The sequence below is a fragment of the Mytilus trossulus genome, chromosome 7 (genome assembly GCF_036588685.1).
Source record: "Mytilus trossulus isolate FHL-02 chromosome 7, PNRI_Mtr1.1.1.hap1, whole genome shotgun sequence".
Lineage (NCBI taxonomy): Eukaryota > Metazoa > Mollusca > Bivalvia > Mytilida > Mytilidae > Mytilus > Mytilus trossulus.
Genome location: NC_086379.1, coordinates 20,697,010 through 20,723,696, shown reverse-complemented (window position 1 = coordinate 20,723,696; position 26,687 = coordinate 20,697,010). Strand labels below are relative to the sequence as shown.

At 31.4% G+C, this 26,687-nt stretch overlaps 2 protein-coding genes across 6 annotated transcripts in view; both read right to left on the bottom strand.

Annotated features, from left to right (window-relative positions):
* The window catches only part of LOC134724772 (uncharacterized), a 44,504-nt gene extending 29,413 nt beyond the window's left edge, over window positions 1-15,091 (bottom strand). For 3 of the 5 annotated variants that reach the window (XM_063588008.1, XM_063588009.1, XM_063588010.1), the window contains exon 1: window positions 14,915-15,090. In XM_063588008.1, coding sequence (XP_063444078.1) covers window positions 14,915-14,978 — 64 coding nt within the window. In that variant the 5' untranslated portion in view covers window positions 14,979-15,090. Of the gene's footprint in view, window positions 1-4,146; window positions 4,313-14,914 lie in introns of those variants that run through there. The other 2 variants (XM_063588006.1, XM_063588007.1) reach the window with 2 other exon arrangements.
* Window positions 15,092-17,584: 2,493 nt separating this feature from the next.
* The window catches only part of LOC134726238 (uncharacterized), an 89,728-nt gene continuing 80,625 nt past the window's right edge, over window positions 17,585-26,687 (bottom strand). Inside the window, exons 9-13 of the mRNA XM_063590639.1 lie at window positions 26,490-26,675; window positions 24,343-24,444; window positions 21,816-21,974; window positions 19,085-19,154; window positions 17,585-18,210 (exon numbers count right to left, since the gene is read on the bottom strand). Coding sequence (XP_063446709.1) covers window positions 18,006-18,210; window positions 19,085-19,154; window positions 21,816-21,974; window positions 24,343-24,444; window positions 26,490-26,675 — 722 coding nt within the window. The 3' untranslated portion in view covers window positions 17,585-18,005. The remainder of the gene's footprint in view (window positions 18,211-19,084; window positions 19,155-21,815; window positions 21,975-24,342; window positions 24,445-26,489; window positions 26,676-26,687) is intronic.

The following is a 26,687-nucleotide window of genomic DNA, read 5'->3' as shown; positions in this document are numbered from 1 at the left end:
CGCATCATTGTTAATATAACGGAATTTGATGAGACTGTCATCAAAGTGAGAGGGTTAGAAAATGCCTGTTCCAGGTCAGGAATATGACAGTTCTTGTCCGTTTGTTTTTGATGTGTTTTTTTATTTGATGTTGCCATGTGATTGTAGACTTTCCGATTAGATTTTCTACTACGTTCAGTTTTTTTGTGATTTAACTTTCTACGTACAACAGCTTTGATAATAATCATAAATTGTGACTTATTAAGAAGGGATATAATTACGATACTGTTGTCAAGTCATTAAAGATTGCATATTTTGGTGTTAATATTGAGTCACTGATAAGGTCTTTGCGTCGGAACTAAACACATTTATTTTAAAAACAGTTGTTGGCATGACACGGGTTATGTTCTTCTCATATATGTTATGATGGTATGATACTAAACCCCTAACGGGAAGGATTGTGCCTGATGTTCATATGATGAAATCATAACCTTTCAGTCAGTTTAATTGAAGTCTGGAGCTGGCATGTCAGTTAACTGCTAGTAGTCTGTTGTTATTTATGTATTATTGTCATTTTGTTTATTTTCTTTGGTTACATCTTCTGACATCAGACTCGGACTTCTCTTGAACTGAATTTTAATGTGCGTATTGTTATGCGTTTATTTTTCTACATTGGTTAGAGGTATAGGGGAGGGTTGAGATCTCACAAACATGTTTAACCCCGCCGCATTTTTGCGCCTGTCCCAAGTCAGGAGCCTCTAGCCTTTTTTAGTCTTGTATTATTCTAATTTTAGTTTCTTGTGTACAATTTGGAAATTAGTATGGCATTCATTATCACTGAACTAGTATATATTTGTTTAGGAGCCAGCTGAAGGACGCCTCCGGGTGCGGGAATTTCTCGCTACATTGAAGACCTGTTGTTGACCTTCTGCTGTTGTTTTTTTATTTGGTCGGGTTATTGTCTCTTTGACACATTCCCCATTTCCATTCTCAATTTTATCACCATAACTGTTTACATATAAATCATCCTTCATAAAAATATGGAGATGTGGTAAGAATACCAAGGTCAAACGTAGTAGGTTTTAAGCAATTATAGGCAATTACAAAAATCACCAGTTCCGTAGAATGGGCTCTCACATGGCCCGACATTGTGAAAACAAAGGGCAAAATGTATAACGAACTATTTACGAAAAGTAAATACGATAGTCATGAACTAACGGCAAACACTGAACTAGTTGAAAGGCAATAATATCTAAAAAAAAACATTATGTGCCTATGTGCGTTGTATCAGTAAATCAATAACTAGCAAACGACCTCCTTTGTAACTATAATAAACGACAACACAAAAAAGAATATATGTATAATTCATATGATATGCAACAACAGCCAAAAAACAAAATCGAGTCCGTAAAATTTGCTAAAGAAACTTTGTCATGACTACTCTTCGTTAAAAAGTTTGATTGTGAACAATATTCTTAATAGATATTCAAGAATATGTATGAAGTTAACGTTATACTTCATTTACCCTTGCTTTGAATATAAATGCACTGAAATTGAAAAATGACAATAGGAAAACTGATTGTAGGCAGCACTTTTGTGGAAAAGGTTTGTTCACATCCAAGGTACACTGTCAATGGCAGAAAGTTAGGCAAGATAATGAAGCTGATGAAACTGAACATGTACCTATAGTAGTACATATACGACCAACTTCAATAATTGTTCAATGACGTCATTATAAAAGTTTTAATAATTCCATAACGGTTATGGATCTAGTTTATTTGGTATTGCATGCTTATCTCGTTATTAATTATCATATCAAAGTATTTCTCCACAAACCACCAATATTTCACAAAAGAGGGACAAAAGATACCAGAGGTACATTCAATGTCATTGGTCGAAAATAAACTGACAACGCCATGGCTAAAAATTAAAAGACAAACGGACACATAATATAGTTTAAATTGTTCCTTTTAAAAGTTTTGGATTCTCATAAATTCTATGTATAACTTTTGGACTAGTTCGATTTCTGTAATTTATTCTTACATACTTTTGATTTTTTAACCCTGTCTGCGCTCATTGCCTATGTAAAATTTTAAATTGTTTATAATCCAGGTACTTTTGATAACTATTGTATGCACATTGAACGACAAATTTATGTGACGTATATAATTTTTCTGACGTCAGACACTCAAATCAATCCATGTGTTCGTAGATAGTAGATGTTGTTGTGTCCTGTTAAATTGTTATACGATGATGACTGATGTTCCCATATTTTGACTATTTTATTGATTGTGACTGTTTATTTAACGCATCATGTAAATGTAACGGAATTTGATGAGACTGTTATTAAAGTGAGAGGGTTAGCGCTATAGAACCAGGTTTAATCCACCATTTTCTACATTTGAAAATGCCTGTACCAAGTCAGGAATATGACAGTTCTTGTCCATTCGTTTTTGATGCGTTTTGTTTTTTGATTTTGCCATGTGATTATGGACTTTCCAAATTGATTTTCCTCTGAGTTCAGTATTTTTGTGATTTTACTTTTTACACATAATATAGTACACAAGACACGAAAAAACAGCCAAAGACTAAGTAACAAGGACCCTACCTAAATCTGGATAATTCATATGTACAATAAATGTTTCACATTGTAAACATTCATACTCGCCACGACCCGTTTATGCAGTTAATATATTTTGTTCTCTCTCTATTTTATGGGTTGAATCGAAAATACGTTCAACAAAAAAGAATTATAAATGTAAACAAAATAGAACTTGTTTAACAGGTGTCGAGTTTAATTTTGAAAGGCTTCTGCACTAGGACATTTAGATCTGCCTATGCATTTGATTAATATACCATTGTCTGTTTTATGATTCCATCTACTACTTTAATATAACCATTTTCGGACAAAAACTGACGCTTACCATTTGATTGCTCATCGGGTTATTTATAGATAGATAAACTCATAATATAAATCAGCCTTAAAATAACATTAAAAACCACCTGATATCAAATTATTGTTTATCTATCACATGTATTATCACATTATAAAATAATCCCCCAAAAAAGATTAATGTAGAATATGTCAAGTGCATACCTACCCCCATTTGAATATCTGTATACAATAATATTTAGGATCAAGATAAAGAAAACATCAATCATTTTTGGAAATGTGTGTCATCCACATTTAATGATCAAATTATTTCTTCCGGTTTCCCATGTTTTCATACAGTATACGGGAAGTTGAATATAGAAGTGTAGTAGCAAGATTTTTTTTTCTCACGAACAAAGACAGTTAAGTGTTTATTGTGTCATTTTACTTTAATATGATCACTATTAATATATAAGGAGGTTGGTTTAAAAAAACCAAAACTTGCATATTTCATTGTAAATATTTTGGTTCTAAAACTAATTAAATGTAAGATGTTAAAATAACGCACTTTCTAAATAATATTTTTATTAGAAATCAAATGAACGTATGTATGGTAGTTTGATTTGTCTACTATTTCAATTCAAAACAAATCATTAAATCGATACTCTTTCGAAATATACATTAATACTATATATAAATATTTTTGTTCAATATATATGTATTGCACAAAAGTATATTTCGAATGTACCAAAAAAATGTTGTGTTTTGAATTGATACAGTAGACACATCTTTGGGTTTTGTCCATTAAAAACAATATAATGATGATAATATAAAGTTTATCAGGAAAATGTCGAGGGCGTGTATTTAAAACCTCCTAGTCTTCGTCTGTGAAATTTTAAACTTATATTGCAATGGCTTTGATATTTAGACTTTTTTCTTCATATATCTTTTTTGCTATCGTATAAGTATGATCGTAATACTTTAAAAACAAACCAAAAATTACGGATTTAAATAAAATCCATGTTGTATACAAGCACCAAGTACATGATATGACATTCTATTTATATAAACATATCTATTTTCTTATTATATCTCCTTTCTAAATTTAATATTTTCAAGATAATAATTGAAGCTTCACATTTGATTGTCCGTATGAAGACATAGATAAATGATATAAAACCTATTTGATATCATATTTATATTTACCTATCACATGAACTATCTCAGTAAAAATATATATGGTGCTTTAACCTACATGTATAGTATATGTAAATATTGAAATTCTGTCAACTTACCCCCATTTACAAATCTATGTACAATAGTGTTAAGAATAACACAATAGAAAACATCAAACATAATCGAAACATGTGTTTAGTCCTCATTCAGATATCAAAATATGTCGTCCGGTTAATAAGAAATTCATACAACCAGGAAGTTGTATGCACACTATTTATAAATGGTATTTTCCGGTCCATCTCTGACCTTCCCAGGAACAAATGCAATGAAGCGTTTCATGTCATTTCACTTTGATAACACAAATATTGGCAGATAGAAAGGAAATGAAACAAAGACCAAAGGTATGATAAAGAATTGTTGTATTTTTTATGAATATGTCAACCTATTAGATAAAAATAAATGTCAGAGTATGAAAATATGCTATCACATAATCGCAAATAATAGTCTTATTTTAAATCCATAAATTATTTGTGAGTTATCAGACAATGTTGTCCCTTTCGTACAATTATGCTATCTTAACAAATAATGGAGTATCAGTGGTTCTACACAATTATTTTATGCATGTCAGGAATAAAGTATCGTAAAAAGTTAAAAAGTTTTCTTCATTTTGATCGTCAGAAAAACTCTGGCTTAATATTTTTAAACAAACACATTTAAAGATTTTAACGGTAAAATTGTCTTCTTCTTTCGTGTCAGAAATGCATTATTCACAAACTGTCTTTCAAAAACGTTTTGATAGTCAAATGTTAACTATGGCTGTCCAATCTGTTATATGAGACAGACCACAAGTGCATGCAATAACATAGTCAAGTCAATTAAACAAAAGATAAATTAAGATAACCAAAGTCATTTACACGCGTTTCCTCTAAAAATTAATAATCGAAGACGATCAAATCATAAAGTTAAGGTGGAAAAGAACACATTTTTTCTTCGGACTTTTATTCAGTTTGTGAGTTAATCGCCCCGGTTTACACATCAATAACCTGTAGAAAAAATGTGTTTAATCCTATAATGTTTCATTTTGAATATAATATCCATAATGTTTTCCTTAAAATTCAAATAATATTCAATGAGTAGATCCCAACGCTTAGATACCTCCACTCTAATATCAAAATATTCTTACTTGTTTGGTTGCTTTGATGCATATGAGTTGTGTATTTATATCATAATAGCAGTATCTGCGTGAAAGAATCAGAATGCCTTTCTTGGAATATCTGGGTTATGGGTTATATAATCAAAAAGCAAAGACAGCAAATTTAAACTTCAAATTTCTACTGTTTGACGCCATTTGTAAGACATTATGGTCACCATAGATACAATAGTAAGTAAGTATATAACCAGATTAGAACGAATGCGAAATCATATACAAATTTGAAGAGAAATTATGAGCAAACATTCCAACAAAGCTGAGTACAAGAAAATCAAGAATGTTAAGATTTTACTGAAAATTATCTTTAAATCTAATTCAATACGCTCTTCATCTTTTATAAAAGCTTGGCATTTCAAATATTATGGCCACGAGCATCACTGAAGAGACATGTATTGTCGGAATGTGCATCTGGTGCAGGAAAATTGGTACCGTTAATATTATTACTACCACTGGGTCGATGCTTCTGCTGGTAGAATTTTAGTCCCCGAGGGTTTCACCAGCCAAGTAGCCAGTACTTCGGTACTGGCATGAATATACAGACTTGTTTGTGTTAATAAAATTTCCTGTTACAAAATGTTAAAAATTATTATAAATTAAGGAATGTATCTCCCTCATGCAAAGCTCTGATTCCTTACACGGATTTGGTTATACTTTTTGGACCTTTTGGATTAAAGCTCTTCATCTTTTAAATAAGCTTTGGATTTCAAAAATATTGGCCATGAGCATCACTGAAGAGACATGTATTGTCGAAATGCGCATCTGGTGCAGGAAAATGTGTACCGTTAATGTTATAAATAATATTATTATAGTGGCTAAAATGTTCGTTATTTTACATTTCCGAAACAATAGTGATATTGCAGTAATTCAAAACGTTTTCATGTCAAATTCATCGGAACTTTAGTTTTCGAAGGCAATGCACGTTTGACATATAGATAAGCATAATACTACGTACACCAGCTTTGGTAATTATTATAAATTGTATTCTATCACCATAACTGTTTACATATAAATCATTCATCAAAAAAACATCTAGGAAACAACTAAGTTCAAATGCAGTGGTTTTTCAACCAATGTAGGCAATTAGCAAAATCAACAATCACTAACACCCGTTCCGTGGAATAGACTTTAATATGACCCGACATTATGAAAACTAAGGCAAAATGTATAACGAACTATTTACGAACAATAAATACGATAAACATGAACTAACGACGAACACTGAACTACAGGATTCTGAATTCGAACAGGCACATATAGAAAATATCAAAGGTGCCAACCCTACTATAATCACGAACAGTGGCTTAACAGTACAAAATCAGAAAAAAATCTAGCACAAAAAACAGACAGGACATTGTAGGGTATCTATACATATACATCCCTTACAACAACAAAAAAAATCTAGTACTGAGTAAACTCGATGTTACTGACACCTAATTGGCAAATACCATCTAACAAAACATTGAAGACCTGTTAGTGACCTTCTGCTGTTGTCTATTCTATGGTGGGGTTGTTTTCTCTTTGACACATTCCCCATTTCCATTCTCAATTTCAATTTGCTTTGTATCAGCAAATCAATAACTAGAAAATGACGTGCTTTGTTACTGTAACAAACGTTTAAATAAAAAGAATATATGTGTCATTCATATGATTTACAACAACGACCAAAAAACGAGTCCGGTAAATGCGCTAAAGAAAACTTCGTCTTTTTCCTGACTACTCTTCGTCAGAAAGTTTGATTGTGAACAACTTTCTGAATAGATATTTAAGACTTTATAAAGTGACACTTTTAATACCGTTGCCTTGAATAATTATGCACTGAAATTGAAAAATGACAACAGGAAAACTGATTGTAGGCAGCCCTTTTGTTGAAAAGGTTTGTTCACATCCAAGGTTTACTGTCAATGTCAGAAAGTAAGGTAGGATAATGAAGCTGACGAAACTGTACATGTACCTATGATAAGCTTTATCTTAAATTTAGTAGTACATATGCGACCAACTTCAATAATTGTTCAATGAATTCATTATAAAAGTTTTAATCATTTCATAACGGTTTTAATATGGATCTAGTTTATTTGGTATTGCAAGCTTGTCTTGTTCTTTTTTTCCCGTTGGTTATTTTGAGACCCTTTATAGCGTTTTGGTCGGTGTGAGCCAAGGCTCCGTGTTGCAGGCCGTATATTGACCTATAATGGTTTACTTTTATAGATTGTTATTTGGATGGAGAATTGCCTAATTGGCACTCACACCTCATCTTCCTATATCTATTGTCTCGTTACAAATTATTAAATCAAAGTGTATTTCCAAAAACCACCCCTATTTTTCAAAAAAGAGGGGCAAAAGATACCAGAGGTACATTTGATGTCATTGATCGAAAATAAACTGACAACGCCTTGGCTAAAAATTAAATGACAAACAAATGATAAAATACACATGTCACAACATAAAAGACCAAAGCCTAAGTAACAAGGACCCTACTTAAATCTGGATAATGCATGTGTACAATGAATGTTTCACATTGTACCCATTTATACTCGCAACGACCAGATTATGCAGAAACTATATATTTTTTTTCTCTATCTTACTGGTAAGAAAAAGAATTATGAATAAAAACAAAATAGAACTTGTTTAAAAAGGTGTTAACTTTAACGAATTATATATGCACGTGGACATTTAGATATTCATATGCAATTATATTAATTTACCAATATAAATTTTATGACTCCATCTACTACTTTAAGATAAAAATTTTCGGACAATAACTGACGCTTAACGTTTCATTGTTTATCCAGTTATAAAGATAGATGGACTCATCATATACATGAGGCTTGAAATAACTTAAAACCACGTGCCAGATATTAAATTATTGTTGAGCTGTCACATAAATAATCTCATTAAGAAAAACAAAAGAAAAACAAGATATAAGATTAATATAGAATATGTGAAACGCATACCTACCCCCATTTGCGTATATATATTCAATACTGTAAATAATCAAGATAGCGAATATATCGATCATTTTTGGAGAAGTGTGTTATCTACACTGCTACATTTAATGATCAAATTATTTCTTCCGGTTTCTCATGTTTTCATACAGTATACGGGAAGTTGAATACAGAAGTGTAGTAACAAAAGCTTTTTTCCGGTTCATCTATTACTTTCTCACGAACAAAGACAGTTAAGTGTTTATTGTGTCATTTTACTTTAATAACATGACTATTGTTATATAAGGAGGTTGGTATTGACAAAAAAAACACTTGCATATTTCATTGTAGATTTTTTGTTTCTAAAACTAATTAAAGGTAAGATGTTAAAATAATGCACTTTATGAAAAATACTTTTATTAGAAATCATTAAATCCGTACTCTTTCGAAATATACTTTTGTGCAATATAAATTATGATATTTTTGTGCAAAATATTTGTATTGCACGAAAGTATATTTCGAAAGAGTACCAAACAAATGTTTTGTTTTCAATTCATACAGTAGACAAATCTTGGGGTTTTGTCTATTGGATATATATATATATATATACGAGTCTAAATTGAAAACTACGTTCAAACCTATTATTGCGTTGGATAAAAACCGCCATTTTTATACGTGTGCATGTCAAACAAATTTCGTTGTAGAAGGATCTAAAAACAGCACAAACAACATTTTCCAAAAGACCAAAAACGTGAAAAAGTATATTTAAACAAAACGCATTTGACTAACAGGTCGAACAACTGATGTTCTTTAACCCTGCTGACTGCCATTGACGATTGCCAAATAAAATTGATCACAAGATGTAACAAAATGAATTTGAATATAAATTTAATACGTCACAGAAAAAAAAATTGTTAACTAGTGGCTACGATGTTGTGCCACAAACATTCGGTGTCAATATTTCTTTAGTACACCAGATCTAGATTTCGACAATATATGTCTCTTCAGTGATGTTAGGGATCTAAACGGTATTTGGAAGGCCAGATAATTTACTCTCAATTTAAGATTGAATATATATATAATGATGATAATATGAAGTTTATCAGGAAAATTTCGAGGGTGTGTATTTGAAACATCCTAGTCTATCGTCTGTGAAATTTTAAACTTACATTGCAATGGCTTTAACATTTAGAATCTTTTCTTCATATATCTCTTTTGCTATCGTATAAGTATGATCGTAATACTTTAGAAATAAACCGAAAATTACGTATTTAAATAAAATCCATGTTGTGTACAAGTATCACGTACATGATATGACATTCCATTTTATAAACATATCTATTTTCTTATTATACCTCTGTTCCAAATTTAATCTTTTCAAGATAATAATTGAAGCTTCATATTTGATTGTCCGTATGAAGACATAGATAAATGATATAAAACCTATTTGATATCATATTTATATTTACCTATCACATGAACTATCTCAGTAAAAATATAGATGGTGCTTTAACCTACATGTATAGTAAATGTAAATATTAAAATTCTGTCAACTTACCCCCATCTACATTCGTCTACATAAGACTCGTCAGTAGCGCATTAAAAAAATTTTGAGATCATTTTGATTTAATTGTTATGTATGTTGTACAATTAAATATTCAAATAATCAAATATTCTCCAACTATCGTTTTGGGGTGAAGTAAGTAATAATCAAATAGTGTTTCAAGCATGGCATATTGAGTATTTAACAATTCTACGTAATACCTGTAACATAATGTAATGTGCTAACTTTTTTGTTTTTCCTCAGCCCCCATATCCAACCAATAGCCTTTTTTGGATGCCTTCTTAACATTTCAGAAATAGCAAGGACATTTTAACTTTGCACACAAAATCAGGTGCGTGTTGTTTTTCCGTGTACAACATGGCTAAGAATTTTTTGTCTTATCGAAAAAGTATAATCACAAAAGTACTGAACTACAAGTTTAGAAAGGCAAGTGGAATGGTTTTGTGTACATGGTTTAAATTCATTTTCTCTCTACCAAGTAATGCTATTTTGTCCAGTCTCCGCAGATAGACATCGTATCTGTGTTTAACAGACATTGACATATGAATTGGGTATCGACAATTCGCTTTGAAACTCAACTCATACCCACCATTACATACCAAGGAGGAAGTATTAGCCCTGTTTTATGTTCCTTTAAGATGTCAACCAAAGATGAAGACATGGATCTTCCATTACTGTATTGAATACCTAAACTACAAAAGTGTCCTGGCAAAACAACGTTATATTGCTGGAATTACGAACTGCTCCATGAAACATCTAACGCCTTTATTAACATTAATGTTACCAGCGATCTATGCCGTGCTTCAAAGCTAAGATAGGCACATTCGATTAGTTGGTCATGTGTTATTTAACAAAAAGGAATGTCACTCTAAATATAAAAGAGGGGCGGATGATACCAGAGAGACAGTCAACCTCAAAGATCGAAAATAAACATACAACGCTATGGCTAACAAAAAAGACAAAAAAATAGTACAAAAGATACAAAATAGAGAACTTAGGACTAAGCAACACGAACCCATCCAAAAAAAAACGGGGGTGACTTCGGGTGCTCCGAAGGGGTAAGACGATCCTGTTCCATATTTGGCATTCGTCGTGTTGCTCATGTCATTACAAACCCGGTCAAATTGGGAAAAAGGGAAGGGTTTTTTGTTACGTGATAAGGAAAATATACGATATCATCTGTGAAACAGTTATTCCAAGTATCTTGTCTCTGATACTGACATTATTGAGAAGCTGCATTTCTTGATTGAGGACATATTTGTTAGTTCGAAGAACGTGTATTCTAAAAAAAAAATCAATTTCCCAAAAATGCCAATATTCTGTTAACATACGATAGCTTATATCTTCCATTTGTCGTAAATAAAGGCAACAGTAGTATACAGCTGTTCGAAAGTCATCAATCAATTGAGAGAAAACAAATTCGGGTTACAAAATAAAAATGAGGTAAACACATCAACTATAAGAGGAAAACTACGAAAGAACAGAAACACTTAAGTGCGAAAAAACCCCAAAATGACAATGCAACACACACAGAAACGAGTTATAAGATACCAATTGCCATTTTCCTGTCTTGGTACAGGACATTTTAAGAAAAAATGTGGATTGAATCTGGTTTTGCGGCTAGCCAAACCTTTCGCTTTATGGCAATGTTACATGACAGGACTACAGTACAAATAAAACGTGACATACGTGAGTTTTGTCTACATAAGACACACCAGTGACGCTCAGATAAAAAAAGTAAAGAAATCCAAACAAGTAACTTTAATCCCGTCCCCTTTTCCTCTTATTTGATCATTCTGAATCGGAGCAAGATATCTTTACCTATCCGGAAAACTTGAGATCATTCCCTGTTTTTTTTTTGCTTCCCTCAGTCTTTACATTCCTATGTTGGTTGCCTGTTTATCATTTTCGTAATTTAGCAATTTTATAATTTTATTTTCTTTCTATGAATTTGAATGTCCTCATGCGCCTCTCTTTTAGTTCACGCATCATTGTAAATATGAGACTATCATCAAAGTTAGAGGTTTAGCGCTATAAAACCGGGTTTAATCCACAATTTTTTACATTTGAAAATGCCTATACCTAGTCAGGAATATCACGCTTTTGTGTATTGACCATTTGGTACCCATAAAATATTAACAAGTATATCATTTTGTACTTTATGGAAGACTTTTCGTACCTAATAAAAATTCTGTATGTATACCTTTTTGTACCTCATGGAATATTTGCATGTATGTCATATGCCATTTTGTATAACACGGAAGATTTGCATATATGTATTTCCGTACATCACAGAAGATTTATATCGGTTTCATTGATGTCGAACCAATGAAAATGATTGCCTTAACTGTAAATGTTATGGTACGGAGATTAGATGATAGAATGTACACATTTGTCACCATTTCACACAAAAAATAAATCAGGAGAAGAAGAATCATTCGAGTCTCAAAATATATATGTCTTTAGTTTATGTCACATGTGTATGATTAGTATCCTTATATTGTTTGCGGAAATGTATGACTATGCTGTCTATTTCAAATTCCTCGAAGGCTACTTCACCCATTTTAAGTTGTTAAAACTTTTAAATTTGTATGTGTGTTGTGAATATCAAAGTAAAAGTATTTGTACCAGTATTTAATTGATAAGTTTTCTAGTAAAATTACAGAATTCTCGACTCACGGCCACGTTAACAAATTGGTTGATTGAAGAAATTATTTACAAAACATACGCGTCATACAATACCCGACGTTTTAACTTTTCACTTTTGGTGATATATTCCCAATCGATTGCATTTTGGGTCAGAAGAATATCGGTAGAATACTGTTTATATACTTTCTTATTTTTATAATATAGTTTGACATGTTTTCTTTATCCCGAATGGAAGCGTGTTTTAATAATGTAAAAGGTTATATTATATTTTTTAACATAGCGAGAGTATTTAAGTAGATTTCAAAGGTACCAGTCTTATACTTTAATACACCAGACGCGCGTTTCGTCTTCATAAGACAATTCAGTGACGCTCAGATCAGATTAAGATAGTTTGAAAAAAAAACAAGTAAAGTGTCGTAGAGCATTATCTGTATACATAGCGAATGTATTCATGTAAAATTTAATTAATTATGGTCACACAAATAAAGTAAAACATTTCTTTTTTTCTAATGTGCTTATAATTTATGTCATTAAATATCGACAGAGGAACTTAAGGCTTATATCATATTAGCGAGTCCAAGTATTCATGATGCAAACTTGAAATACGCATCAAGAACCCCACAAACGTCAACAGTAATGCCCACCACTCCAGAAGTATTAGTACTTCCTGATACTTGACCAACAAACACCTACACTCGACTATTTCCTTTTCTGACACTTATAGACATTCTCTTTACAAATATTAATTCATTGTATTATGAAGATTTATACATGTAAATCTTTAATAACCACAAAGGAGCTACTCTGCTTTTGCAAAGTGGCTATTGGAATACATACTACAACTTATTTGTAAATTTAATTGCAGAAATGATTTAATTCATGTCTCCGCTTTTGCGTTAATCAATACATATTTAACTACGAGCATCTGTAGAACCTACAAAAAGGGATAAATCGAATCCCCGCAGATACCGCATAATACAATCATTATGTCACATGTTTGGTCCAAAAATATTCATTTCGGTCAGTTTTGGATCGTTAAAGTCATGAATACAAATGTAGCCATGTCAGAAATTAAACCCATAACAATAACAAAGGCATATAGAAAATGTTTCCATTTCGTAATATATTTTTTTTATTAGATAATTTAGTTTGGTTTAATTATAGATTTAGAAATGTAGAAGCCTATGACTCGTTTTTCATTTATAGAATATTTATACTCATACGAAGAAGTTATTATTTTTCGACGAAAATGCAATATAAACTTACATCTATATAACCACAATCGTAAAAATATTTCTTTATAGATATAGTGTTGAAAAATGTTGTTCAAAACTATATCAAGAGATAAGCCCACATACTTTCGGATTTTAAAACATATTGAAATTAATCATTTCATTCAGTTCTTAGCTAGTTTTCTAGAACATTAATATTTATTTGTGAAAATCCATTTATATATGTTTAATAATACTTCCTAGCTCCATATACGCTTCGATAATTATATTATCACAATAGTCTAACTTTTAGATTGTCCGTATGAGTATATTTGACCTTTATGTGAAACAATTTTAAATACACTCAATAGTATTATAATTTTGTACGGCTGCATCTTGTTTATTCATCAAATGATGTCATTTTCGTTTGTTCATTTTTTTGTTTAATTTCACCTTTGTTCAACCCTCGTTCAAAGATTATTATTAAACAATGCTTTGAACCCCAATTTAAATGTAATTCAAGGAAATTTTAATTCAAAAGTACAACCCCCTGTTTCAAATCAATTAATGTTTCATAAAATACATTTTTTTTCTTTATCATAGACCAAAAGTAGTGTAAAACTAGTTTTGTGTTCTACGATCCTTCCCTCTTTTTGCATCGAGATTAACATTTATAGTGTCTCTCTCACAGACATTTTGCAATCAAAATTTGTTTTCACACTGTCATCTTCCTGGTTCCTTTAAAAACTATTTACACAAATTGAATAAACAAAATTAAACATATTTTACTTTAAATATGTATTTATCTGTCATCAAATATAATTCTACGACCAACCCTTCTTTGTTTTTGTACTTTTTTTCATAAAAGAATTTAGACGCGTAAAAAGATATTGTTTTAATAAGTGATCATATTATTTGTCCAGACAGATGTCCATGGGTAACATAACGATGAGTTCAAAAGAAGTTAATCAACAGAATTTAAACTCTTCTTCAGGAAACATCATTTAAAAAAAATATTCTAGGTTATGTTTAACCAAGTGTTATATTTAAACGAGAGATGAATAACTGGATCCATGCGTATCATCTACAAACGACTCATCAGTAATACAAAAAAAAAGGATGAAAAGGCCAAATAAACAGCAACTTTCAGGAGCATTGTGGGAAACAGAAATGTATTGCCTTATACAGTTAAGTTAATCAATCCCTATACATACCCTAGTTTCTCTTAACATCTCATTTACAGTTATGATTATATCAATAATAATTCCGGTCGACAAAGAAGTGTTTCAACTAATAAAATATATAAATAAAAAAATATTTCTAAAGACTCACCTCCTTTTGCATATCTCATAACAAAGGTATGTAGTATAAAACAATAGGCGGCAATCATAGTCATTTATTGTTTGGGTCAACATACACTGATGGATAAAGGCAACAGTAGCACACCGCTTTTCATAAGTCATAAATCAATTTAGAAAAAAACAAATCCGGGTTACAAACTAAAACCGAGAGAAAATATTTTCTCCAGTTTCACATTCAATTATACAGGATGTAAAATGTTCAGTTTAAATCTGTGAGATGTATATTCCGGTCCATGCAGAGGTTCCATAAGGAAACTGCATATTTTATCAAATAATAATACTTCCCAGCACTTATAACATCAATTATACGTCGAAGATGTATATGGATTCTCTTGGGAAAGAGTAAGCTGTACAGCAAATGTAATGTTTCATATACCTTCTTAAACAAACTTATAGTATATTTAGGATTTGAAAAAAATACAACATATTTTTAATTGAACAGCGTGCTAGTGACCTCATACATTATATACAGGGTCATTAAATTTTCATCAAGACGAAAAGATAGCGAAGAGCTAGACTTATACATGTCAGGAAAAAACTTATTAGGCCCCTAACAAAATGTTAAACGAATTTGTACTTCCGACTAAAATAATTCAACTTGATATATTAATTTTACAACATAAAAAGCATATCTAGTTATGTCACTTCAAAATGCATGTTAAATTGAATAAAACGCGCCGTTATTTTTTGTTAAAGAAACGTAACCCTACTGCTTCTCATTGGGGTCTCTGATTCCGGATCCAGCTTACTGTTGTGTCAGAGTCACGTATCCCGCTTACACTACGTAAGTAAGCAATTCTCGTTTTTTGGTAATTTCCCGTGTCCCGCTAGACTTCATTTCCCGTTTTCACATATATACACGATCTCCATGTCTTCGTTTTTAATTAATTATATTCCTTGAAATGTAAAGAAGGCAATACAGAGGAGTAGCAAAAAACTAGTATGGGTGAAATGGGAAGCACCGTTTTAATCAAATGATTGAATAATATGGTATAAGTTGATCAAATTTTATATTGCTACAATATGTATATATTATTTTAGTTATCTAGCATTCTTAGATGTGTCGGACGAAATATTGATACCTTTCTAGTTTCACTCAAATATGTAGTTTTTCGGTTTAGTTGGAGATATTATGGAAATAATTGTGCATATCGTGATATAAGCATGAAATTTGGAATACAGGTTGACTAAACGATAATTTAGTAAAATCAGCTGCTAGCCATAACAAGCTTCCATTTTTTCAAGATTGTCACCGGTCATTTTGCAAATGGCGTCATATCCAATTTGCTACATTTCGTAAATCCGTTGAAAGCTGTGTTATAGGTACATTCCAATTTAAGTTTTGATGAACCGTAAATAACAGTTCCTAAAGTACAATTTTACAATACATAAATTTATTTGCTACTTTTCATAAATCCTTTGAAAGCTGTGTTTGACATTCAAATTGTACATATAACTTCCCCTTAACCCGCAACAAATAAACACACCCCGTTTGTTTTAATGGTCAAGACGCTCTATTGGTAATTAAAACAGTCTTGAATCTAATACTTTCATGCCTATAGTTTCGTCTCAAATCTATTATGTAATCAACTATCAAATGTAAGCAAACTATACTCAAACTCACTGTCTACTACATATTAAATTATACAATTGGTTATACAGAGCAAATATTTGATAACATATTGTGACACCAGCAGAATACTAAGCTCTGATCAAATGGAAATTGAGAATGATATACAAAACAAAAAATGTGCCTAATGAAAATAAACATACAACCTTTGTTTGTTTGACAAAATTGGTAGAATATTTCACTTTACGCAATCTGGGATTCTTATCTCTTCATATCTTACATTGCCGTAATTTTATTTTGTGATGAGTCTTTAAGTTGAAATAGTTTGTTCTTTTACTTAAACCATACTGATTGTACATTTTACTTCTGTTTTGGGGGTATTTCTTATGGACCTTTCAATCATATTTGTAGTTTAAAACGATAAAATATGATAAATACCTGTAAGATAAAGCTTTTCTAAATGACCCATATTCAGTCCTTCATAATCAAAATTTTTGTATCGCATATTCTCCTTGTTTTGTGAATAGCACAAAATAACTGTAAGTTATGATTGGTTCATGAATTTTGCGTGTAATATCCTAGGTGGAACGGTAGTATTGACTTTTTGAAACTTTGTTTGACTCGACCGATAAATATGCTTCTTTGGGATTATAACATTGTTCGGTATTGTTGAATCAGCAATGACAGTAAACATTCATGCAATTATTATAACCTTTGCTCTAATCTGTATAACACGACTGATTTACCTGCATTACTACCGGTGAATGATATATATGTTGTATATATCATATCATATCATAATATGGAAGCAGTATGTGTTTTGCTAATTATTGAAGACTGGGACCTATATTTGTTAATTTCTGTGTCATTTGGCCTCTTGTGGAGAGTAGTAGTCTCATTTGCAATCATAACAAATCTTCTTATTGCTATGAATTATTATATACATGTATCTCTGTTAACTCTTACGTTGACTCGATGCTCACTGATATGTGATTATTATTTATTTATTTGAAGAACTTGAAATATCAAACATATATTACATTATACATTTTAGAAAGTATTGATAAAAAAGTACTTTATAAAACCCCCGTTGAACAAAAAAAAAACAATATACATATCGTCAACATTGTATGTGTAACCCTCTAAACATGGTACATTGAAAGAATCAATTTAGGGAAACATGTTAAAGGAGATCAAAATATAATTATTCGAAAAAAATTCGCCGAATATAACCTTGAATTATTAAGTTTAGATTTGTTAAAAATATATTACAATTACTATTGAAGTTGAAAACTCAAATAAAAGTATAATAAGAAACAAAAAAGCTGTCGTCGTGTTCTCTAAATAACAAAATCAAAATCAAAATCAAAACAGCAACACAAAACAATACAACACCTGACGGTAATTAATGATTCTCCAAGGCACCTGATACCTTTTGAAAAGTTAAACTTGTATTGTAAGAGATATGCGTTGTTACAAAACTATATAATGGTTAATGCTTCATCGGAGTTCTGTCATCCAAGCGTTGTTTTTTAGCCGACCGCGGCATTTCATATCCATCTTCGTCAATATTTGGGGGCATGTTAAAGTCTGTGATTTCATCGTACGGATTCGTGTTAATGTCCGAGTAAATCTGTGGATGTGGAGGAACGAATGAAGTGTAGATCTTCTGTCTACACCGTCGCTTGATACAAAACCTAAAATAGTTTAAAAAAAAGCACGGTAGATGACTCAAGAATAACATAAAACTAACGACATAATTTTTTTTTAAATTGGTAACCCTACTTTGTAGCCATATTTATATCATTTTAGAAGATATCTCTAACACGCTCATTTTGAAACTGAAAATTCTATTGATATGTATTCTCTAATTTATTTCACTGGTAGTCTTTTACGATAATTGCTGGCCATTATGACAACTGCAATTTACTAAAATTGAGTCGGACTTTTAAAGCTGTTGGTTGTCAAAACCTTCGAAGTTCTTTTTAAAAATATTAAAGAAGAGAACATACTAACACGTATGAAATTGCTAATTACCCTTGCAATTTATCGCCAATAATATTTTTTAACCAATAATTTGCATTGAGAAAAGAGTGATCTTCAAATTATTTAGTCCATAATTATCCACTAGTCAACGTAACGTTAGACATAAGGCATTCATTCGAGATTAGCTATCTTCTTTATAAACAATCTATCTATTGTCTTATGAAATATTGAATAATGTTTTCCTGTGAATGTATTGGCCTATTTAAAAAAAACGAATCTATAAACTCAAATAATAAAAAATCGAATTTCAAACTTATAAAATTTTAATTTGGAAAACCAATGCATGGTGGTTGTTCATAACTTAAGGTACCTTAACCCCAGGAGTCGGCGCCTCATAAAAGACATGATTCAAATATTTTTTGTAAATTTTGCGTTTATAAATTTAGAAATAAATAACAGACAAAGGCTGCAAGTCTATAAGTTCTCTATGTGGTTTTGACTATGAAGTGAATGTCTCGTTTAGTCCAATTGTTCCCCAGCGTTTCTGATTTGTTTTGATATTGTCTACTTAGATGATTTACTTACGCTGTGCCTGCAATGATAACACTCAAAACGAGAATGATACACACTGCAGTCAAATATCTAACGTAGTTTTCTGAAAATTAATACTAACAATTAGATTATTAAAAGGAAAAGACATTTTAATTAAATGTTACACATGATGCAAACCCTGATGAAATTGTGAAATATGTCTATAGTTCCTTCAATCTTCTTATTTTCATTTAAATTGTTTTTGAAACGAAACGTTATTTAACAGAAATATGTTATAGAAACTTAGGGAAGACATCAAAAGATCAATGAAGGATAAAAAACTTCATTCGAATAGTTTGGGGTGGAGGGTTGAACTTGCTGCAAGTTTTGTTTATCCTACATCGATTTTACATATATCTATATGGGTCAATCAATTTTTCCCAAATTAAGTTAAGAGGGGGGTAGGGGGGTCAGTAGAAAAACTATCTGAATTAAGTTTTTTATCCTACATTGAACTTTTGATGTCGTCCCTAATTCCGCGGAGACAAAACGCTATTGGTTTTGCCCGTATTCCATTTGGCTAAACTCTATAGAAATAGCATAAATTATTACAGTCATCTTTGGAATGAAACGTGAGTAAATGAGATATTGTCTCGAAAAATTGCAACCTATCTGTGTTTTGAACTCTATACGTATGCTACACCTAAGGTAAATAAGTTTCATTATTATACCTCAGTTATCATTTTCCAATTTAATTAAGTAAGCAATAGTTTCACTATTTTTCAAATTGCAAGCGTTGAACTTTTGAACCGGTCAATAGTTTTTCAGTAGATACATGTATAATTTAGCACTGATATTTACTGCCTGGTGTTTCTTTTGGTATAATAAAACACTTTTTGTGACTAAATATTCGTGGAATAGTAAGTTTATTATCCCTTCGGATACAACTATTGCCCTCGGCTACGCCTCAAGACAATAGTTGTACGTCGGGGACAATGAACTTATTATTCAACTCATAACCAGTCAATTAGTATACACTGTTTTCATTATTTAGAAAAGGAAAAGTGTAAAATATTGAATAAATTTATCACCTTTCTAAGTTGATTAATGTATACAACCATACGTTTCAAATCACTATGCGTACATGAAATACATGTTTGTTTTATGGACGTGCAGGGAATGTTAATTGAAATATTACTAATAAAAGAAATCAATACTCCGCCGATGATGATCATGAATCATAAGTATAAAGATATGGTAAAATACGATATTACCTCAATTTTTTTCTGATTTAAAATAGCCGAATTAGATAATCATAATTAAAACTACAGATAGAAAAAATAACTTTTACATTTTTAGAGCTTTAGCAGTGAAGTGGTCTCATAAGTCTATCTTTACTACTCACTAGCCGATCCTTATGTGAGTTCTAAGCCAACATAGAAATTTCCTTAAAGATAGAGCAAAGGCGGCTGTCAACAGCATTAAAAAAAACGAAAACCAAGAAGGTTTAACCCCGCCACATTCTATATGTACCTGTCCCAAGTCAGGAGCCATTACTGGTTGTAGTTTGTTAATATTTATCATTTTTTTGTTCATTGTTTTCAAACTAAGAAGAAGCTAAGGACTTCTTAAAAGGTTCATTTTTCTTAATGAGTAATGTAGGTAAATCGAGCATTTTGAGTATCTGAAAATCGAAAGATGTTGGATATGATGAAAAACTTACTTCTGGTTGATCCTTTCAACGATTTGTTTTACATTTTCAGGTTAATTTGCTTAATGATTTGTACCACCTGAGATATACTATGAAGATGAACCGCGGATTTGGGAAATTAATTTGCCAAATTAAGCATATTGTCCTTTGGTGCTATAAGAGATTTATTTTTGTTGATGCCAAACAATTTGTTTTTTAACTGCCTGGTTTAAATGCAGAATAGGTTTAGTTCTTGTTTTGTATGTTACTGCTTGTGAGGCCAGATTATACTAACAATGACAATGACCACTGCACTTTCCTCGATCTTGATATTTTTACTATTAACGGAAAGGTTTATACTAAAATTTATGATAAAAAAGATAAGTTTTCATTTCCTATCATAATTATCCAATTTTAGATGTTGACGTTCTCTTGTCACCATCTTACGGTGTTTATATATCTCAACTTGTACGATTCGCTCATGTATGTAACAACGTTTAAGATTTAAATGAGAGAAATTTATGTATTACTGATAAAGTATTAAACTAGGGTTTTCGATATCACCAACTAGCCAAAAGATTTACTAAGTTTGATCATCGGTACAAGGACAAGCTCAACATGCAGACTTCTTATACGTTCAGGTATTTCACATCCAATCTTTTATGATAATATTCGAACTCGGACTTCTCTTGAACTGATTTTTAATGTGCGTATTGTGATGTGTTTACTTTTATACATTGGCTAGAGGTATAGGGGAGGGGTTGAGGTCTCATAAACATGTTTAACCCCGCAGCATTTTTACACCTGTCCCAAGTCATGAGCCTCTGTTCTTTGTTAGTCTTTTATCATTTTTAAGTTTAGTTTCTTGTGTATAATTTGGAGTTTAGTATGGCGTTCATTATCACTGAACTATTATATATATTTATGTAGGGGCCAGCTGAAGGACCCCATCCGGTTGCGGGAATTTCCCGCTGTATTGAAGACCTATTAATGACCTTCTGCTGTTGTCTGTTCTATGGTCGGGTTGTTGTCTTTTTTACACATTCCTCGTTTCAATTCTCGATTTTATCTGTCAATAATTCATACTAAACTTACCTGTTGAATTATCAACTGCAGCTGCTATACCTTTGTTAGTCTGGTTATTTTCAACATCGCTGAACGTGTATCGTGGCCCTGTTGAACTATTCATTTTAGACATTACAGTAGTTGTGTAATACTCATCATTCTTCTCGCTAGATGTGTGTTGTCGTTTATCTTTGGGATTATAGGAAAAAATAAAAAGATTTAATACACATGTTAACGTAAGCTTAAATTAAACATAAAACTACATGTATCTGTCATATTTTCTTTGTATTAACTAATGTGTGTTCAACTGATCGGTCGAAGCTAATTTGTATAAGAACAGTTTATTCGAAGATATGTGTGATAAGGATGATCAAATCCAATTTTTTCTTCTATTGTGATGATCAATTCTATTTGCAACTTATCCCCTCCCCCCAAAAAAAGCATTCGGAATATTAACAGAAAGGAGGACCCCCCCCCCCCACTAGAAAGAAGAAAATAGTACATCAAAACGTTATACATAACGACGTATACAAATTTTACATAGATATAGGAAAATGTGGTATGAGTGCCAATGAGACAACTCACCATCCAAGTACTAGTAACATTTATAGGTCAAGGTACGGCCTTCAAGCTATAAAGGGCCACAAAAAATACTAATGAAAAACCCTTCAAAGGGGAAAATCAACGGTCTTATCTATATAAAAATGAAAATCATGTATGAACTACATGAACAGACGACAATTACTGTACATCAGATTCCTAACTTAGAACAGGTGCAAACATTTGGTAAAAAGTTAATAATCAGGTTTAAACAAAGTTAAAGTACAAAATTGTGAAATATTAAACATTTTTTTAGAAAATCATCACTTTTGAAAAGCCTGCGTCAAATCATACACAGCTAAATGAAAATAATTTTGTTGTTAAGCATACTTCTTCGATCTTCTTCGTCTTTATGTTTTTTAAACAACTTCGCGTTACAAGAAATAATAAACATCTGTGTCACATTATGTATTTTGCGAATTTATATATATGTAGTTTTAACTTTTTTTTTATCCTAAAAAAACCTGGCAATAGATGGACTGGTCTATTATGAGCAAAAGGCTTAAACCTCGCCCAGTCATGTGAAATGAATCAAGTAATGTGATCAATGAAATAGCTGCGAATATCCTTTAAAAACTAGTTAAATAAACATGATAAATGCTTTACAAATTTTATTTTTAGAGAATACCTTCAGATGATGACATGTACATATATAATACTATGTAAAATAATAATATCGGTTTACATGCACATGCTAGCACGATGACCCTTAGAGTTTGGGTTAAACGTTAATATATTGGCTTGTCTAATCTTTTGTTATGTATGGTAAACTTTTAATCTAAAAGACTAAATGCTTGTTCAATTATTTATTTAGAATTGTAAGTTTTAAACGTGTGTAAATTTCTGTCTTAGACAAATTAACTAGCGTATTAGATACACTTTGTATAAATAAAATAAACAATTCTACGTACAGGAATATGGCACATACCAAATATCATTCATTTCATATTTTAAATATTTCTTGTGAATTCAAAGATAGGTCCCATTATACACTGGTACTGGTACACTAGTACAGGTGTATTAATTGTAGGCGCAATATTCCGAACAACTTTCCGTTCGTTAACTGTCTACCAGCACATAAAAGTAATCTCAGTGTTGTTTCAGCATTGACAACTACTAAATGTTGTCTATTAGGATAGAGGTTACTAGTATCTACTGATACAGTAAAACAAAAGATGCGTGATCAATAAAAGTAGGTATGTAATGTTTAACAAACTTATTTGCTAAATGTAATAGGTTTTTTCTATCGTTATCAATGTTGTCTGTCCCATATGGAGCTGTATACCATTGGCGCGCAAATTTTGGAGGATATCAATCTGTTATATTGATCAGCTAATTCAAATATCAATGCAGCTTTACTTATATGTACGGGAAGGATTGTGCCTGATATTCATATGATGAAATCATAATCTTCCAATCAGTTTAATTGAAGTCTTGAGCTGGCATGTCAGTTAACTGCTAGTAGTCTGTTGTTATTTATGTATTATTGTCATTTTGTTTATTTTATTTGGTTACATCTTCTGACATCAGACTCGGACTTCTCTTGAATTGTATTTTAAATGTTCGTATTTTACTTTTCTACATTGGCTAGAGGTATAGGGGGAGGGGGGAGATCTCATAAACATGTTTTACCCCGCCGCATTTTTTGCGCCTGTCCCAAGTCAGGAGCCTCTGGCCTTTGTTAGTCTTGTATTATTTTAATTTTAGTTTCTTGTGTACAATTTAGTATGGCGTTCATCATCACTGAACTAGTATATATTTGTTTAGGGGCCAGCTGAAGGACGCCGCCGGGTGCAGGAATTTCTCGCTACATTGAAGACCTGTTGGTGACCTTTTGTTGTTGTTTATTCTGTGGTCGGGTTGTTGTCTCTTTGACACATACCCCATTTCCATTTTCAATTTTACTGTTACTGTAACAAAGTGAATGTAGACAACAGTATCATATTTTAATACTTACAACATAATGAATGCAATGAAATACTGCAACTTTCAGTTTCAAAATGGGACCCGGATTCAGTTATAACTAACTTCAAACATAACGCATCTTTTGGTAAAGAATCTAAATGATGACAACACTTCAATGATTATCCAAAAACTATAGCTTAACATGTATAAGGGGTAGTCAATCAAAACTACATTGCATTGAATAATCTCATATGGTTAAATTAAACTAAAATAAACATGTATATTCTTCTTCTGATGACTTAACATTTAAAAGAAAGATGTGAACGAAATCAAGCTGAGTATTATTTGATATCTGTTATAATAACATAACAAAATGAGAAGAAATAGCAATTTCATACATACAATGTTAAAACTCTCAGTTATAGATCAAGAGTGCACACGCTACAATATCTTTCACTCTTTTCTGGTTATGATTTAATTTTATTTTGAAAGAGTTTGAGATCAAATCTAATGCCATACTACATATCTCATAAAATTCGGTCAAGGCTAGACAAATCCTTTCTCGTTGACATCAGTGTCTAGCTTGCATTATTCTAAATTATTTGCATAAAAATCAGAGTTGATTCTGATACATGACAACAAAATATATAAATCGACAAAATGATACGCAGCGTTATAAACAGTCATTGAACCAGAATTATAAGTTACGGTAAATGACACACAAGTTACTGTGTTACAAATTGTTGCTTTTCAGAATATGGCTCTGCACATAAATTGTAATGGGATGGAAACAACGTGGCATAGAGCAAAGGCAAGTATAGTATTTTAAGAGTTACAATTTTCATTTTGTAGTTGGTCATGTTTAACTCCTGGAAAGAGCTTCATTTATAAATCTTTTGCGTATTTGCCTGTTCTTATATCGGAAAACTTTTAATGCGAATCGATTTTTCAGCAGACTTGTAATTTTACACTCTTTCTGTGAGAAAAGTTTGATCAAGATCTTTTCTAGATTGTCCCGATACTTCACACTTTTTAGATCCTAATCTATCTTTATCATTCCGGATATGATTGTTCCTATATGGTTTTGAGTAGGTCCCAGTAGTGTACTATATAAAGGTACACATACATAGTTACAGAGAAGAACAATTTAAAATCGGTTTAAAGTCGGTTACAGTTAGTTCTAAAATGAAAGAACGAATACGGGGTGTCAATCCAGGACACAAATTCAGTACATGCATAGATAAAACATAAAAAGCAAATGCACAGCGCTTTCAATGGGGAGTTTTGCGGTTGAACACCACTTTCCTAGGTTTGGGGTGGGTTGAGTATTCAAACAGACGCAAAATTCGCTGCGTGTCTGTACCAAAATCATGTGCGTGAATTTTATTGGTTTTTGTTTGTTTAAAGTAAATTTATCTGTTTTTGTTGAAACATAACATGAATAATGGCAGGCCGTTAGATTTGAACTATTCTACATTTGTCATGTCGGTAAAATAAAAAAGGGAGACCGATTTATATAAGTTTTTCTTATTTCCGAATCCCTGTATTTATATTGTATTATTATATTTCATGCACTTTTTTGAATACATATTGTTTATACTAAAATAAAAAAGTGCAAAACTCTACGAAAAAACAAAAAAGGAAGTTCCCTCACCAATGAGCAAAATAAATAGCCAAAACACACCAAACACCTAGAATTCACTTTTAGTGACAGCAAGGTGTGAGCTAACCAAACAGACATAGTAGGTAACAATATCAAATTTGGGGTAAAGCATTCAACATTGTGTCATAATCTTGGTCACAATATAAAACATGAAAAAAAATAATATTACAACAAACAAAAACAAAAATGATATATAGACACTCTATAGACAAGGTTACAGAGCAAAAATGAAAGAGAAGAATACACACATGAGCATGGCACAATAATACATGGGATTGATTTGATCTATACCGATCAACGCTAAAAGTACATAAATACAAATGTTCTATCGTTTGATGTGTTTGATTTTTTGATTTTGCCAGTTTATAATAGACTTTTCATTTAGAAATTTAGTTATATTACTTTTTTCTCATGTCAACTGCAGATTTTAATTTAATATAAAACTTACCCTAATTGATAAAGTACATCAAATATATTATAACTTACTGCCATGATATGGTGTTTAAAAAAAACCGGTACATAAATAAATAAAATACCATTTGCCCACACAATTCTTTCTGCAACATGATTTTCAATCCAAAAAGTCTCTTCTCGTCGAGAACAACTAGAACTAAAGCTAGTTGAAGTGTATGACCGAAGCCGTGAATCCTGTTCTTTACACTTTTTGTTTGCAATGTACCATGATGCAGTTCCATTAGGACACTTGTCTTTATATGAGTGATCTAAATATATAA